General features: G+C 32.7%; 2 protein-coding genes across 4 annotated transcripts in view; one reads left to right on the top strand and one right to left on the bottom strand.

The window, feature by feature from the left end:
- The window catches only part of clu (clustered mitochondria protein homolog), a 72,406-nt gene extending 57,898 nt beyond the window's left edge, over window positions 1-14,508 (bottom strand). For both annotated transcript variants that reach the window (XM_088236068.1, XM_088236069.1), the window contains exon 1: window positions 14,296-14,508. In XM_088236068.1, coding sequence (XP_088092194.1) covers window positions 14,296-14,413 — 118 coding nt within the window. In that variant the 5' untranslated portion in view covers window positions 14,414-14,508. The remainder of the gene's footprint in view (window positions 1-14,295) is intronic.
- A 29-nt stretch (window positions 14,509-14,537) lies between these two features.
- On the top strand, window positions 14,538-18,316 carry LOC148275165 (uncharacterized). Of its 2 annotated transcripts, none has more exons than XM_088236070.1 (6): window positions 14,538-15,313; window positions 15,404-15,605; window positions 16,113-16,297; window positions 16,596-16,728; window positions 17,578-17,747; window positions 18,112-18,316. In XM_088236070.1, the coding sequence occupies exons 1-6, from the start codon at window positions 15,309-15,311 to the stop codon at window positions 18,170-18,172; spliced, it is 756 nt and encodes a 251-aa protein (XP_088092196.1). In that variant the 5' UTR covers window positions 14,538-15,308; the 3' UTR covers window positions 18,173-18,316. The 2 variants fall into 2 exon arrangements, with proteins under 2 accessions (XP_088092196.1, XP_088092197.1); XM_088236071.1 differs by having other exon boundaries at window positions 14,656-14,931.
- Window positions 18,317-18,469: the final 153 nt, after the last annotated feature.

Genomic DNA, 18,469 nt, shown 5'->3' with positions numbered 1-18,469 from the left:
ACTTTGTAAAACTTTTTATTATATCATTTCTAACTAATTTCACATATTTTTTCTGTATATTCTGGGTTTATTATTTAGTACGTTAGCATGTATTTTATTTTTATTTTTTGTGAATGCCTTTTGAGCGTAAATGAACAAAATAAATAAAATAAATGAATAAATAAGTATGGTACGAGACGTGAGTGTGATGTAGAATGTACCGCTTGACACCGCACCCCAGAAGTTCACTGTAGTATTTCTAAATGAGAGCAAAAACTAACATGCTCGTAACCTAACCCTACCGTGCATGATTTTTGGTTCTTTTATAATTGAAAATCGAACTTGTTTAAATAATTGATTAAAGTGGTGGAAAAATAGTTTTTAAAAAATCCAAAAAACTTAGATCTAAATTTGTTGCAACGGAGAGGGAAAACATTTTTGAGAACGGGATATGAAAGTCTAGGTATTTACTGGGCTTACGACTTGTCGTTTGGCTGGTTTAAGTGGCCACTTTACATTCTTAACATTCAGCATTCTGCCTTTGTTTAAGCATCAAAATTTCCTCAACTCTTCCATCTATTTTTATTTAAGAAGGTAAACACGAACAGAAAAACATAAAAGTAAAAATAATGAAACCAACTAAACCGCGAAACCGGCTTGTCTGTTGACTCTTATGATATATTCCCTGCTCAACCTCTGTGTTGCAACAAATTTAGATCTAAATAACTCCCTAGGGAGAGAATCCAGACTGTCTACAAACATTTGGGCAAACTGAAAACATCGTTGATCAACAAACTTTTTTTAAAAAAACGCATTGATTAATGTGTACATCAGTATGCGTTAAGGGGATATTATTTACAAATAAGTATCAATTAGAACTTAATTTTCGTGGAAACCTTTGAAACCGTTATTTTATTATTTGTTAATGCATAAAGCTGTTTTACACTTTTCACAGACTCCAAAAGGTTGCGAACTGCACTGTGTATTTTTGCACAGTAATCGAGTATCATTCAGGATCGGAAAATTATTGAATCCGTCCAGTCGTACCTCCTCCGATTGGAAGCATTTGGCTTCTTTCGATTTGTTTCGATTTAGTTCTGCAAAGCGGGTGACCTTCCTCTCTTTGCTTATGTCGGTTTATTGATGAAACATCACGTTCGTGCTAATTATATTCTGAAATCAGCTAATTTCATAACATCCTTGTTATTGTTAACCCTTCGCATCTTCGCATCAATAGCCGGGCATTTATAACGCTTATTGTCCATGAGGTGGTAAAACAGTCGCATGTACAACATTTTCTTGAACGCATCTAGATTCTACAACGTCCAATCAAGCTGACCAACAAATCAACCCTAGCAATATGAGTAATATTTTTTATTGCAGCGGTACACGGAACCTGTTATTTTTCTGTTAGTTTTTTTGTCATATCCTTGTGCCATTTTAAGGGTTCATTCCCATTCAACGTTCACGCAAACGATAACAACTGACTGATCATATGTTAAAGATATTATTTTTTTTATTTTATTTATTGGGGATATCAACAGTAATACATGTAACAAAAATACAACAAATAAAATATACAGAGAATAAAACCAATGATAGATATCCACAGAAATACATTAAATACACGTAAAATACATACTAGTGTGTTTGTGTGAGTGTAAGTGAGTGAGAGGGTGGGTGTTATATTGGAATGAGGGTGTGTAAATATTGTACAAGTGTCAAGTGTCGAAAATACAAATATATTAAAAAGATTAAGAATTAGATATAAAATATAATAAAATAAAATAAAATAAGATAAGATAAAATAAGACTTTATTATTGAAACTAAGTATAAGACAAAAAAGTATGTTTTAAGACGCGCATTTTAAATGTTATTTTTTTACAATCAAATAGATCAATAAGGGGAAAGTTCAAATTATATTCACCAACAAAACGTATAAGTGGAGAGTTCTGGGCATAGTTCGTACGAACTGCTGGCAGATGAAATAGAGAGCTCGACGTGTGACGGGTGCGGTAGCTGGGGACATTTAATGATAATTCCGACAAAAGAGCCGGACTATCAAGGCGTCCACTAAGTATGTCATGAAGCACCCCCATGTCCAACAGTAGACGGCGATCTTCTAAAGTAAGCAAGTGGTGTTTTTTGCAGGAAGACATATAATTGAGATCGGTATACCTGCATCTCCAGTTAAGATGTCTAAGAAATGTCCATTGAATTTTCTCGAACTTTTCTTTATGTGTGACATATTGTGGAGACCAAACAGAAGAGGCATACTCGAGCAAACTGCGAACATGAGCAAAGTAGACCATTTTTATACACGCGATATCTTTAAATACCTGACATGTACGAAGTACAAAACCAAAGTTTCTATGTGCACGGGTCAGTATGTCATCGAAGTGATTCTCAAATGTAAGTTTGCTATCAAGAATAACACCCAGATCGCGTACGGTATCAACTCTCTGAACAGGTTAGTTTTCATATATATAATGAAATGGGATGGGATGTCGACCTCGCGAAAAAGAAATAAGCAAACACTTTGATACATTGAATGATACAATAATGCATATTCCTTAGTATTTCATTAGATCGGACTTTCAGAATTCAAACGGTTTAATAGAGTTTTTTTGGACTGAAAATCTGATGGTACAATTTTACCTACAATTTTCTGCATAAGTGAATCGTCGAAGAAATATTTTTTTTAAATGGTACCTACGGTATTTGTAGTATTTTGATATCTTCTGGTAAATCTGTATTTCCATAAAATGTGGAAGACACAATGGCTATGTTTTTCCGTATCCACAACAATAGCTTAGGATTAGAACTATTTATGTTGTTTGGAGTATTAGCTGGTGCAGCAATTTCTTCATCGATTACGTTTTCTTCAGTAGACGGCACGTCATTGTTAGATTATTTATATTGTTTCTTTCTACAAAATTTTCTAGCAATTCCCGGGATACAATATTTTGTCTTCGCTATCGGCACAAAACTAATCACAACTGGCCTCAGGGCCCCGATTACAATAGGAAGTTAATAAAGTTATCTTCGACTATCTATTAGGAAAAACCGATATTTGTGTACGAAAATGAGTATATTTGCATGGACATTTCAAGTATCTTTGTTGGTAACCAATAATTGAACATGTTTAGAAAAAAATGCATATTCTGCTTTTCATACAGAAAACTTAATTTTAATTTGTAGTTAAAATTTAAGATAAATGTTAACTTCCTATTGTAATCGGAACCCAGGTATAGGTAATTTAAAGATGTATTTTTCTAAAGTGTATTTTTGTAATTATATTTCTATAATATGTGTATGGAAAAATAAACAATTTAAAAAAAAAAATAAGGGTCTATGAAATACCGTCAAGTAAACAAATACATTTTTACTACCCGTTAGTGCTAATATTTTCAACTTCGTACTCATTTAAAAAAATATTTTTAAATTTACAATTTTGAATTCCCGCGAAAACGGTCATTGCATTTGCCACGCCCCTAATACGTCACGATTCATGTTAATTTTTAACTTAGTTTGTAACCGTTTAAATGTTTATAGAAAATCGTCACGAATCTTGACGTCACAATTATTAACGTCAAACGTGTCGCCTTTTTCTAGACATATGTTTGTATGATTTCTTTTTTATGTTATGTACGAAAACATTTCTCCACAATATCCATATTGATTTCAAAAATACAATTACTTTTTCTATATCCATTTCATATATTTTTATCGGTATTCGTAGAATGTGATATTTCCCTATTGTTATTCACATTCTCCCCACGCAAATAATTTAATAACAGGGAACTATGAACTGTGATGTCACAAAAGGAGGCGTGACAAGTGACGTCGGAATTAATACTATAGTTAGTATCGCAACACAGCATCTATGTGCTGTATTACCATGCAAGTGATACCTATGCATTAACTGCGGTTGCATGTTGCTACTCATTAATTTTAGGAAGCGCATCTCCTATCATTAGATTGACATAATTATGATTGACATAATAAAATAGTAGCGAGTCATACATTGATAATAAAATGGCAGCCTAGATATCGAGACAATTCTTTCTAAATGGTTGTACGTTGTATGTTAGAGCGTTGAACTTCGCTATACTATACCGTCGTCAATCCTAAGCATTGCGTTGTTATAATAATATTAGAAACAGACAGTTTGTCTAAATAATACAAAGGAAAAGGCAATACGATACATAAAATTCAACACTTGTGCAACGTTAGTGTTCACCACGTCCGTAGTCCACACCCTTGTACGATTATTATATAATCTATAAAGTAATATACAGCTGCAAAAACGTCGCGAAATAGCTGAAACAATTTATGTAGCCTCTGATTCTATTGACTGTCCTGAATTACTATCCAAACTCTCGATTAATGTTCCTCCAAAAGTTCTTAGGAATAACCTTATTCATCTAATTATAGGCAAAATTCAAATTTATGGCGAACTTTCAATCATTTCAATGTAATAACAAAATCATAAAACATTTATTTGCGAATAATCACAATGACGTGTGTCGTTTTCTTTCGAAATAATTCGTAGTGTTTTTTTTTCTTTGGAATTTTGATTACTGTTTATTTTATGTTTGAAAATATATTTTCACTTAATGTAGTGCTACTTGTGAAAACCACTAATAGGCTTATTTGTATTTTTTTTTGGTTTTTTATATATGATAAATGTGGCTGCTGGTTATCCGAATAAAGAATAAAAATTTTTTTTTTTTAAATAACGTAGGTACACAGAGATGGTTTTAGTAAAACCATAAATAAGATGTTAATAAACAAAACTGTGTAATTCGATTAACGAAAATTCAAAATATTAGATGAACATAGGCGACAGAACAACGGAGTAAATAAATTTCTAAAACTTTTAAAATAAAAAGGATATGAGAATTCACTATAAGTTGTAAAGCAGTGCAACGAACGTGCATCCTGAACGTGCATCTTTTTATGCCTATGTGAGAGCCTGTTAATTAGTATTGTTTTAATTATAATAATAAAAATACTCATATAGTTTTATTTTACCTTTATTTATAAATTTTTACCAGTGACCGGGTTTTGTCGTGACCGACATCGTCAAACTGGTTTACTATTGTTTTTATTTAATATTTATATATTTACAATAAATCAATATTTTTGCAAAAGCACACTTTTTGTACAGCTTAAAAATATTGTGTGGATATTATGGAAAACGAAAGCATTATTTTTTTACTTGTTTATTTCGAAAGACACCTGTTTTTCGTGGAAAATGCAAAGTGATGAGCAAAAGTCTTAAATTTAATAAGCACAATGCCGTTTATTGCATGCGTTAAGAAATTTTAATGTAAATACTGAAGCAGTAAATAATAAACATCAACCAAAATGAAGAATTAATAGCAAAATTAACTGAGACTTTCATTTTCCCTTTAAAAACAGTTCTCTGTTAAAATATCTGTCAATTTAATAAAATACCAAGGGGAAAAAATCTTCAAAGATCTACACTTGTCTAGAAAGATTTTAACACGCTTAAAAAAATATAAAAGTAGGTAATAGTTCAGCTAAACAAAACGAAAACTTCAACTTTAGGATTCATCATCTAGTATAATCATCTCGACGATTGCCTATAAAAGGAGCTAAATTAAAATGTACATATTGGTATGGGAAAATACATTTCAGAATACAGAGATAGATATAGCCGCCAAGGCAGAGTACAAGAAGCATGGGAAGAATAAAAATAATATTAAAACATCCAGAAACATCTGCAGAGTGTATCACTCGTTTTAGTAGCATGACGCCGAAGCGACGTCACTGCTTTTGTAAATACACTTTATATAAAATAACGTCGCAATATTTGAAAAGTAAATTTAGGCCATAGTCGTATTTAAAATCACTTATCACTAAAAGATTCCATCACCTGTAGAACGGACGAAATATGTCCGCACCGTTTAACTTATTTAAAATTGCATTATCATCGGCGAAGATAAGATAGAAGATATAAGATAGGTCGGAGGAGTGTGGAATTACGCGTATTATAAACTGAGGCACCCACAAGACGTGCGTAAAAACAACGTATTTCTGTCGCGATAACAGCTGATGGTCCAAAGGTCGAGACCACAACACAACGCGACTCGGAATGGGATTAGGGAATCGCAAATCAGCTGGTAAAATACTATGTAGGTGATACATGTATATAGTTACATACATAATACGTACACTCCGAAACTCGAAAAACTCGTTACGGCAAACAGCCTATAAACGGTAGTGATGATGGAATAATTACAATTAGCATCGTGAAATCATTATGAATTTGCAATAGCAATAGCAACTGCCAAAAATACTTTTTGTATATTATGTAGGATAGCCGGGTCGCGGTCCCGTGGCTAGTGTCACGGACTGGCGGATCTAAGGTCCGAGGTTCGACCTGATTCTCGTTTTACAAAATAAACACCAAATCAATCAACAATATTTACAACTAGTTGAATATGGCCCCAGAATTGAGGCGTTTGGGTTTTACAATAACAAGAGCGTGTATATAATATTATGTATCTATCATGATGACACAATAAACTTTTGAGGATTTAATAAAATATGACATCTCGATAAAAATCCCTCTGATAAACGAAGTTACCACTACCATTCATTTAGATAACAAAAAGCTCTCAATATTCTCGAAACATTAAAAAGTCTGTAAATAATAACTTTACAATTTGTTAAGTTTGGAGATTTCGGTAACTAAAGCAAAACTCTGGTCTGTAAATTGAGACCTCAAAGAACTAGAAAGAAAGCTGAGGAATATGTCTCGTATGTCTGAGTATGATTATGTGCATCGGAAGTTTTTTACTGTTTTCTCGCATTTATTTTTTGTTATTTAACAATTGAAATAAGTAAATGAAAAATGGCTTAAGGGAAAAAACATGACACGGGGAAAATCAAAATACATTTTACGATCTCAAAAGTTTGTAACGCAATTAAATATTAGCAATTAATAACACTGTAAACGATAAGCTAATTAATTTCGCATGTTGATGAAATGAGGAAAAAATAGCAATAAAAGGGCGCTTGTAAAGTAAGACGTTAAGGAGTAACAAGCCCTCAATATACCCACACTGAGCACGATCAGAACCGACCCCACGTGGTTTAGGGCGGTGACACTACCAAGGTCGAACAACTCGGAAATCAAGTCCGTGAGGTCACAGTTACGAAATAATCATTTCGACGTCGGCATTTTACGTGCATCGAATCCAACGCATAATTTGGTTTCGTGATACATTCATTACAAATAATAATATGTACTTAGATAAAATATTATTGAAAAATCAAATCTGGACGAAGAAATGTTTCCTGCTACTACTACTACTACTACCATCACGCCATTTCCCCGTAGGGGTAGGCAGAGGGAATGGGCCGCGACACGCGTCTATCCTGGCATACATTTCTAGCTTCTCCCACATTTATACATCTTGTCATACATGATCCGGTTCTCCCTGCTTTCGACATGTCTTCAATAAACGTCTGAAGAGCATTTGGTGTTCCAATGCAGTGAACTATGCAACATTGATTGTGAACAGTATGATTGGCAGATCGAACGGACACTGGATAGTTAAAAGTAGACCACGGGTCTGATCTAATTGGCCAACCCCGTTATAGACTATGGAACGATTTACCACACAGATGCACCGTCGTTATACCGTGTCTTCAAGAAACGTCTGAAGAGCATTTGGTGTTCCAATGCAGTGATCTATGAAACATTGATTGTGAACGGTATGGTGATTGGCAGATCGCACGGACACTGGACAGTAAAAAGTAGACCACGGGTCTGATCTAATTGGCCAACCCCGTTATAGACTATAGGAAGATTTACCACACGGATGCACCTTCGTTATACCGTGTCATCAAGAAACGTCTGACGAGCATTTGGTGTTCCAATGCAGTGAACTATGCAACATTGATTGTGAACGGTATGATGATTGGCAGATCGCACGGACACTGGACAGTAAAAAGTAGACCACGGATCTGATCTAATTGGCCAACCCTGTTAAAGACTATGGAACGATTTACCACACAGATGCACCGTCATTATGCAGTGTCTTTAAGAAACGGCTGAAGTGCATTTCCTTTGACTGTTTTTCAGTAATTCTTTCTTATTCTTCCCTGACGTATGAATACATACTGCCCTCCCTACGACCCCTTTCCCGCACTCGTATTCCACACTTCCTTCCCCTCAAGTGTTTTTGCTCTTCCTGCATAAAATTTACTAAAATAGGGGTGGGGGTACCTAGCATATAAATCATTTTAGTACGTATTTTTTTTTGGTAAAATCACTACAATACATTTAATACGCCAACCGGTTTCAGAACACAAGTGTTCTAAAACAAGTGATAGAAAGTTGAATGGGTTTTCGGTAACTTTTTTCTTGTTAGAAAAGTAAAGGTATATTATACAATCATCATCAAATTGAATTAAACTAAGTTAAATAGTGTTTCGCGACGTTGGTAAACCTAGTTTTCAGAATTCACTTTTAAAAAAATAAATAATTAAATCGTGTGACAATATTGAATTTTATTTTAAATCGGGATAAAATAGAAACCATTTATTGTTGTATTGATGTTTTTTTGTAGATATTTTTCAATAAAACTCCATAGTTAATTATTTAGATAAAATTATAAATAAAATTAAAAATTGTATTTCTTGGTTTAGTTTTACTTGCGAAAACGAACTGTTTTGCAAACCAGTTGTAATTATATTTATGTTGTCTGTCCCTCGATAAAATACTAATGTGATCCTTTTATATATAAACCTTGTAACCAATATTATAAAAGTTCAAAATTTTGTTAGCAAATTTCCAGTCCTGAAGATGCCTTCTTAGGCGAAAGCGCTCGTCGGTCAAATGAAATAAAAGTGAAACTAAACCAAGAAGTTTTATTGATAATTTTATCTTAATCATTTTTTTAGTGTACTAAGTACTAGAAAAAATATCTAAAATATCTAAAATATTTTTTCTAAGGTGATGTCGGTAAGGTTTGTAAATGAAGCAATCTTACCACACTTTCACGTACATTTTTATTTATATTCATTATTGTGCACACAGTGCCATGTTGGTATATTTGGTAATATATGTGACATTATTACAAATAAAACATAAACCTAACAAAACAAAAACAAACAAATATGGCACATACTCGATTTCCATTTTTCCAGCACACAAGTTATTTATGACTTTTAAGAAATGGAACGAAAATTAAAATATATAAGGGCACATCACCCGCGCGTGGGAAAAAAAATCGTCAAAATGGTTCCTGACGCATACAATTGCAATTTTATAACACACACTGTTTTACGTTGCACCGAGGGTCAAATAGATACTTACTTGGCAAATTATTTCTAACTCAGAATGAAATTGGATTACCCTAATCATTTAAACAATTATACCTTCGAAACTTAAATTCTATGCTCGTTCTTTATTGAGTTTTCACGTTTAATTACAAAAAAACGTATGTATTTTTCAAAATAAAATCATACTAAGATTTTGTTAAAAATTGACTCGTTTTCAATTTTTCTATTATAACCTCCTATTTCTATTTAAGCACATGGAGATTTTTAAGTAACAACGCATTTTTCATTTTAATGTATAATTAATTTACATGATGCATTTTACGATATACTTACACAGGTATATAGAGAATTGCGGTCACTAATTCCAAGAAAACACACAACAATAGAGATGGATGTATTTATGTATTCAATCGACACTTTTGCGGGAACGAAACAAAAATAAGAAAACATCGCTTTATTTAGAATTATTTGATAATAACAATGTAAAAAAAATATTATCATTTACAGATGATTTTTTTCTACAATAAAATAATAATAAAAAAAAATATTTGATAAACCTGTATAACTATCATTCATGCAAAAAAAACAGAAGGCTTATTCTGTCACAATTTCGTGTGTGACAAATGATGAAGTATACAATAGAATACTTTTTTTATAGCTTACTTAGAATATATATTTATTTTTTTAAATTTATTTTATTAATTTTTCACGCCCATAAGGCTTTTACATGCATGGAAGTTATATAAAACATGAGTATATAAACAACATAAAATTTAAAAAATACAATATATAGCAATAAAATATAGAACAGTGTTTAGAAGTAAAGTTGGGATAAAAAAATAAATAATAAACAATAACAACTCAAGTATTCCTCTTTTATAATTATTTTTTTTAAACTTATAAAATTCACAAATTTAGGCCTGTTATACTGAATCCTTACACCCTTTGTTTTTATAATCCTCATGGACTTCATCCTGTGTCAACTCCACTAGATCGACGATTTTCTATCTCCTCCTCCCAAAAACTATGCTACTTAGGACTATGCCGATGATGCGGTTATAATATTGACTATTCAGTCTGGGGTCTTCAGGTCACTGTAGATAGGATAAATAGGTACTCCGCATGCATGGGTTTAAAAATCAATATTGCAAAAACCCATGTACTGTGTTAGACTTCATGTCTTCTGCTTAAGCCTTATTCTCTCCACTGCTGGATAAAGGCCTCTTCCAGACGTCTCCATTCCTTCCTATGCCCATTGGTGCCTTGATGTCCACAATCTCCTGACTCTGTCAAACAAGGTCAACGAAAAGGTCGAGAGTTTCATATAAGGTAGAGAGTATATGTCACGGAAAATGGCAGCATTAAAAAAGAACTGGGAGAGTGGCTAGGAATAGCAGGCGCCACATTCAACAGTGTGCAGACTGTCTGGAGATATGATATTTACTCAGTGAAAACCAAATGCCGCCTATATAACGCCTGCCTAACACCTATTCTCCTCTACGGATGCAAATCGTAGCAAATCACTGGGGCCCAAAACAGCAAAATTCTGCGTTTTGAGAATAAGTGTCTCAGAAGAATCTTGGGTGTGCGGTGGTTTGACTTTGTGAGGAATGAAGTAATAAAAGAATACCGCGGATGCCTCCTGAGAGCCTTAACCACGCTTGCCTACTTTACAAGGCATCAGGTTCTCAAAGTCCTGGACGTTCACTGCTGAATGTTTGTCGGCAGTTCATGTCAGAACTACGGGACGCGAACCTGATTTGTGAGAATGCACAGGAGCTGGGAGCCGACAGAGATGCAACCATATTAAAAAAATAAGAGACATATCAAGTCTTTATGTAAACTCATATGACAGCATAGCCACACAAGAGTTAATATTATAATATTCAGATCGGTAGGTTCCTACGAGTATACAAACAAAACAAGGATAGATTTTTACAAAAAGAAGATTTCCTAAAACATCTGGAGTGAAGGAATGCTTTAAAAAAAAGGGGAAAATAGTAAAAACGCTGCGGGAGACAATCGTGATGAAGAAATGCATACTGTTAGACTGTTCCTTTTGAAGGGATATACAAGTAAGTACATACAATAATGCATTTACGAATGCATCAGGTCAGGACACGTCTAATGAGCAGAATAATTTTACAATATAACCAACCTAAATTTGTATGTCATGTATTTATTTTAGATAGTCGTACAAATAAAATTTGAACACCCAGTTATACCTTAACTAATAAACAATATACATATATCAGGCGCGTGCGGTGAATATATTGGTAGGGATGCTGACAAAAAATAAATATTTTCAAATTTAGTGGGTGTGATGGGTGTAATACATATAGGTAGATATCTAATTCTAATTTACATGAGCCTATATAAGTTTTCTATTAAAATACGAGTAATAAAATAAAAATAGTTGATAAATAATTAACAGAGCGCACGAGCAGGCGCGTCTAGCGGTGAAGCTGTTACCATTTGAACAGCACCTAAAACTCGAGATGTTCTAAAATTTTGGTAGAATTTCAATATGCCATGCGTTAAGAGTAGTTTTTCTTTGTATTACTCAAGTTGGATGGTCTTATCTCTATGAGTCTCGTAGAACAATACGACAACATTATGAACTTTGATGCGCGTGCGCGGAAATGTGAATATTTGTTATTTATTTATTTATTTTTATTTGGGAAAACACAACAGTTTTTACATATATTGTTTACAGAAAATAAGAATACATATGAACGAAAATTGTGAAAACAGTCAATATTTTTTTTTCACAGTGGTGTAAGATATTGATTATGTACATTATCGGTATCAAAACAAAAGCAATTAACAATTGTTAGGTTTTTAGAAGTTGCAAATAAAATAAAAATACATATACTTATTTACAGTTATAAATATAAAGTTAATAGAAACAAGATCAATTTAAATTTAAAGAATAAGAAAAGAAAAAAGTTTTATAAAAATATTGTAAAAGGAACAAAAATATAATAATGAACATACAAATACATACATAATTACTGACATCGTAAAACTAAACGGTTATAAGACTGGACTCAGGACGTCTTAAGTTCTCTTTCGCTTCTTCTCGGTTAGTTATGCTGATTCGTCCGTTGACGGTAAGTAAACCGGAAAGCTTCCACATCTTTCTTTTTTTTAATCATTGGTTCATTCATATGAACTAGTGACGTCGTTCAAAGCAGTTCCATTTTATAAAAATGAAAAAAATGTACATATTCCAGAAACTTGCTGAATAATTTAATGCTCTATTTTTTACCGTGCTTAGGAAAACGCTGGTTCTATTTTACACGAGGAACTGTATTCTTCATCCGCCCGGATAAAGAAATATACGTACCTTATACAGGGTGTTAATTAAACCCTATCACATCCGAAACCACGATGATCAGTATAAGCAAGAAGACATATTGGCACATTAAAATAATTTTTTAGAACTATTAAAATTTTAAAAAATAAAATATCAAAAAAAGCTAATGGTTTCTACTTGCGGGGGGAGAAACGAGGAGGGGGGGGGGGATTTGAAACTGCACCGCGCTCCCCTGACTTCTGCAGAAGTAAGCAACCATTTGTTTTTTTTAAATATTTTATTTGAAAAAAAATCTTTGTTCTAAATATTTTTTTTAATATGCTAATATGTCTTCTTGCCCATACTGATCATTGTGGTTTCGGATGTGACAGGGTTTAAAGAACACCTGTGTTGTTAAGAATGGAATAAATTGGTTGACTGGACGACATATATATAGTAGTGTAGTAATATAAATTTTATCCGTCTGGTGGTCGAATGATCAGCACGTTTACCTACCACGCAAGAGGTCTCCGGTTCTATTCCCGATGCTTGACATGAAATTTGATTTTAAAATGTTTTTTTGCACTGAATATTTCATAGTCCCTGGACTGGAACCTAAAGCGTAAGACTGATCATCTAGCTTCACATGAGAATTTTTTCAGCAAGGTACGCTTATTTGGTGTACCAATGCAATGCCCTATGCACCACAAGTACGGAAATGAAATTATGATAATGATGATGAATGAATGTTTAAATTTCTAACCAAAAAACAAGCTGAAAGTTTAAGGTTGGTAAATAAGAAATTAAACTTTAATTTAAACTTACACTATTTCTGGTTATTGCAACACAAAATCAATATATTCCGACTTTCACCTAAATATGATAATTATTACAATAATTTATTTAAATTGCCTACTACTGCCCGAACTCTTCGGCATAGCACACACCCAAAAACAAAGGTTTTTTTCGATTTCGATAACTTTTGAATTAAATCGATTGATTTAAATAAAATATGACATTTTAAAAAATACGATCACTAATTAATACATGTTTTTTTTTTTTCACAAGTACCTATATATTGTATTTAGGAGAGTTGAATAGTTTTATTTGCAGTGTGTAGGTAATGATAAGTCGAACGAAACAATCTTTATTGGTCAGTGCAATCGGTCATACGGTTCAATAACTGTTTTACATATTCCTTATATAGTTATGATAAGAAACGAAGTCATTTGCATGCCATTCAACAAATAAATCGCAAATTAAAAAAAAATCTTTTAAAACACTGATATCTGGGACAAGGGCCTATTTAAGTAAATGCAGAATATAAACGTAAAGATAAAGAAACGAAAAAGCGATTTTTCTCATGTATAATAGTGGTTTTCATTAAGATTCAATAAGTAGAGTCAGGACACTATCGGAAAATTGTGGAAAATACACATTTTCATATGACGCAATCTCACTGAAAGAGCGGCCGAGTTATATCAGCACGCAGTCACATGTTTTTCAATGGTCACATGCTTAATATTTTACTGGAACGGAAGGCGAAATCAATAATGTATAAAGAAACATTTAAATGCCAAATTCTGTAACACGAACTACGGGGAACACGGAAAATTAAGTTTTAAAATGTTACATAACAGATACGAAACCGCTCTTTCCAATTGAAAATCTAATAAATAAGAAAATCACTTACCCTTCTTCAAATGGTCTCCGGCACTAGTCTCCGGACTTTTATTTCCCGATTTAGTACTTTTTATTTCATTAGTCCCATTTTGCGGCTTATTATCATTCACTTCACTTCCAAGAGCCATAATAACACGAGGCAAAATTAAGGTCCGCGATCGCGCACGGCACAATCGCTCAGCTGTATAGGCACATGCGTTCCAATCAAGGTCCTGATTTGAATAACTCCTATTGGTAGACTGTAAACCTTACGAAAAAAATGTGAATAGTGGCGCTATCTATCAATTATTTTAGAATTAATATACTTTTATCAATAAGTTGAAAATAATACACCAAACTTTGCGTATTTTAGGCTATAATATTTTAAGTTACGTTTAAAATTTTAAATATAGCACACCTGAAATTTAGTATTACTGAAAAAACTGAAATTGTCGAACGTCAACGGAACACTTCACTTTGACAACTTGAAAATAAACGATCGATAAAATCGCGCGCTGTTACGCCTTTATTGTCAGTGCGACCAACTATTCTATTCAAAACATAAGTTTGACATTTTTGACAGCATCTTTTCGGGTGATTTGAGATTGTACACATTTTGTGTAATTTTCTTATCAAGTTGTTTTAAAAGCATTATTATTGAAAACTCGTATGTATTATCTATATTATTCGATCGTTTTATTACTCCCACATGACCATACTTGCGAAAAAATAAGTACATTGAGTATAATGAATCCGTGAACCTTAAATGTATTGTTTTTTTGTTGTTGTTATTTCCTTTATGTTTAATTATTCAAATCTGCAAATGATAGTTGAGAATATAAATCTACTTAAATTCTCTAAACACTTGCCTTATCTAGAACGAGTTTTATTTTGAAGTTAAACTGGTATTATCCTGGAACCTATAGTAAAGTTTCTCAAGTTTTTGATGTGTTGGTTACACTTAATGTTAGAAAAGGAATTCCAGTTTTACCTTTTCATTCATTATTTCGAAAACATTTATCTACACTATACTATGGGGAGAGGATGAGGTAAATGTGGTAAAGAGAGAAGAAAAAAGGAAAAGAAGAAATAAAATATTGATTTTTTATGTGTTTTCTAAGTCATTGTTTTTTTCACAGCGGCAACATGCTAGACGGTTGGTATTGCCGTTCTATGGCCAACATGCAGGCCGAGGGGGAAGTGGCCAACCGGGGAGGCGGAGGGGCAAGGGCCCCCGCTGTAGAAGAATATTCCAGTGACAGCAGTCAGAGCGAACCAGAGCCGGTCAACTACAGGGCACAGTACAACACACTCAAGAAGAAACTCAAGTACCTGATATATGTAAGTGCCTCTTATATCCAAAAAAACAATAGGTCATCATCATAATTTACCTATCTGCACCTAGTAGTGCATAGGGCACTGCATTCATTGTCCAATTGCAGAGTGTGTGATTTTTTTTTTTACATAATTACAAATGTAAAGTTTATCAGCCTTAAACTGAACTTAAAAACTGAATCAAATAACTAACCTTATTTTTATAAAATATTTCTAGTATTATTATCTTATAGAGTATTATAGAATCAAGTCATGGTCTCGTGGCTAGTGTCACGGACCCACGGATCAATGGTCTGATGTTCGCATCCCGCTCTACCGCAACTTGCTTCCCATTTTCTAATAGTGAGTTATTTACGACTCATTAAAAATGGCCCCAAAAATTGTAATATTTGGGTAAATTACAAGAATGCAATTATTCCTTTTAAAAAAATTTACTAAAATTCATGTGTATTCAAACTGTTTAGTTCTCAAATATATTTTTTTTAATCATGGAGTATTTTTTTTTTGTCCCAGGAAAATGAATGTTTCCAAGATGCCCTCCGTTCGTCTCAAAAACGCTTATTAAAAGCGTGTCGGGACAGAAGTTTCCTCTTGGATAGACTTCTGCAGTTCGAGAAACCAGATAATAGTTCTTCGGAAAGTGACGAGACAGAATCTTCTGACGATGCTGATACGAGCCGAATAGAACATTCCAAAAAGTATGCATGAAAATTACTTTCGTATTGTTTAATATTTTAGCGTCAACTTTGTGGAAATTTCTTTTAATTCAAACAACCTTGATAATCATTTATCATATTATTTAATCATATTAATAATATAACTATCGGGAAATAGTATGTGTAATAACTCTCAGTAATATAATGAAAATACCTGTTTATAAAATCTATTGTTAATCTCTATTCTCAAGAGTGAAAATAAGTCCAATTTGACTTCATACAACTTTAAAATGAATGAGTTTGATTTGTAACCTTTTTTCAACTGACATATTTTTTTTAGAAGAAGAGTGGAACCTGCAGCAGGAGGGCATGGTGCTGGAACCAATATGTCCACCGCTGTTAAAAGCCAAAATGTTATAAAAAGAAAAAGACCTCCTCCTCCAAAGAAAGTTATACAGAACAGTGTGCCTATGGTAAAATTGTTTTATTTTTGCACGAGAGAAGATTCAAGTTATCATCACTTTTTATTGATGCTCCCAAAACTTTTTTGAAAAACTATTCTACTAGTCAACACCAGTATTATTAATTTTTTTAGAGTTGTTATCTTTTCAAGGTGGCGTCTGATTCAAAACTCCTATTTTTTAAACCCACAACAGGCCAGAATGCCCAATTACAGTAGTAAATTATAGCCCGTAACACTCAGGCTTCATAAAAATAAAATTTAATTTATTTTTGTGGCCAAACTTTTTCTTTTTTTTGTACGTTGAACCAGTAGCAAGCGTATAGTTTTAATTCAGGTGGACAGTTAATTTTTTTTTTAATATTACTTAATTCAAACATGAATATCTTTATTTTCCTTCGTGGATATTTTTTTTCGTAATAACTCAAGCGACATTAATATATGAGGTGTGTTAAAACGAAGACAGCAATCTCCACCATTGGTCTGAAATGAGTTAGATATGGAAATGGATAGAGAAACAATAATACTATTAACAACTGCAAAGGTTTCGGAACATTAATGGCAGCATCTCATTCATTTTTTCTCTATGTATATTGTTCCGCAACAACAACGGCACTCTCATTTACGTTACAGAACAATAAACAAACCAAAACCATCTATTAAATTAAAATAAGTCAACAATGTATCTATCAATTGCAACAAAATATACGCAGAGAGTAACTTCTGGCTACAATTAACTAAAACAAAAAAAAACATTTATTGCATATTTCGCAAAATTAAAAAAAATGGAGAATGCCGTTTTTATTTTAACTTACCCTATATGTAGTAAATAAATTCATACTTAATATTGTTTTTATTACAGCATCAAATGACCAACTCCAAAGCTCTGAGTCTTACATCCGATGGACATATGACTCCCGAAGAAGTAGAGAGACATTTACAGTCCAGGCAGAGTTGTCTCGAACTAGTTCCAGAAAAAGCTCCCCCAACAGTTCCTACAGAAATGTTCAGCAACGATCCATCCCTCGATAGGTGAAAATTCAACCATTGTACTTAAAAAGTAGAATACCTCTAAGAATAAATCTTGTATTTCTTTTATCATCAATGTAAAAATTTGTAGTTTTTAGAAATACGGTGAGGTTTAAATGATTTGTGTATAAAAATTAGGATTTTGACCAGTAATAATGTGTACCTACACATTTAAAAGATGCCCTTAATTTTTATATGTCTTCTGACTTTTGATGAAATATGTATTTTGATAAAACTATGATAAAATTTTATTATTTCCCAATAACCGGGTTTTGCCATAACCAATCTGACGTTCTGATTCTAGATATTTAAATGTTATAAAAGCTAAATACACACTTATTAAAATTAAGAGAAACATTTTTTTTAGTGAGTCGAATGATCTCCTGGAAACATCTCCCTGCAACATTGGAGATGATTGGGTGGAGTAGAAGAATCTTCCACACTAAGTGAATTCATTATAACATGGATTAAGCGTTGTAATAATTTAAAAAGTAATGAAATCTTTATGTGAACTTTGCAACTAACAAAGATGACTTATCTTAAGAAATATATTTTAATTTCGATTCCAGAAATGACTTTTATTTCTAAAATTATTACTCACGTCCACAAACCCAGGAAAATGTTTTTTTTTACATAAAATAATATATATGAGAATCCTACATAAAATAAAAAGTGTAAAGGTCGGCCCAAAATAAATATTTATTTATTTATTTATTCTTTTACAA

Source organism: Micrasema longulum, unplaced genomic scaffold (genome assembly GCF_059751315.1).
Source record: "Micrasema longulum isolate JH-2025_06_02 unplaced genomic scaffold, ASM5975131v1 h1tg001496l, whole genome shotgun sequence".
Lineage (NCBI taxonomy): Eukaryota > Metazoa > Arthropoda > Insecta > Trichoptera > Brachycentridae > Micrasema > Micrasema longulum.
Note: the sequence above shows the minus strand (reverse complement) of the source record. Positions and strands in the feature narration are given on the sequence as shown.

What these genes read in the sequence shown, in the direction of transcription:
- LOC148275165 (XM_088236070.1), top strand. An exon ending in AACTCAAGTACCTGATATAT is followed by an intron (nt 15,606 to 16,112) that starts GTAAGTGCCTCT and finishes TTTTTGTCCCAG; the next exon opens with GAAAATGAATGTTTCCAAGA. An exon ending in TACAGAACAGTGTGCCTATG is followed by an intron (nt 16,729 to 17,577) that starts GTAAAATTGTTT and finishes TTTTTATTACAG; the next exon opens with CATCAAATGACCAACTCCAA.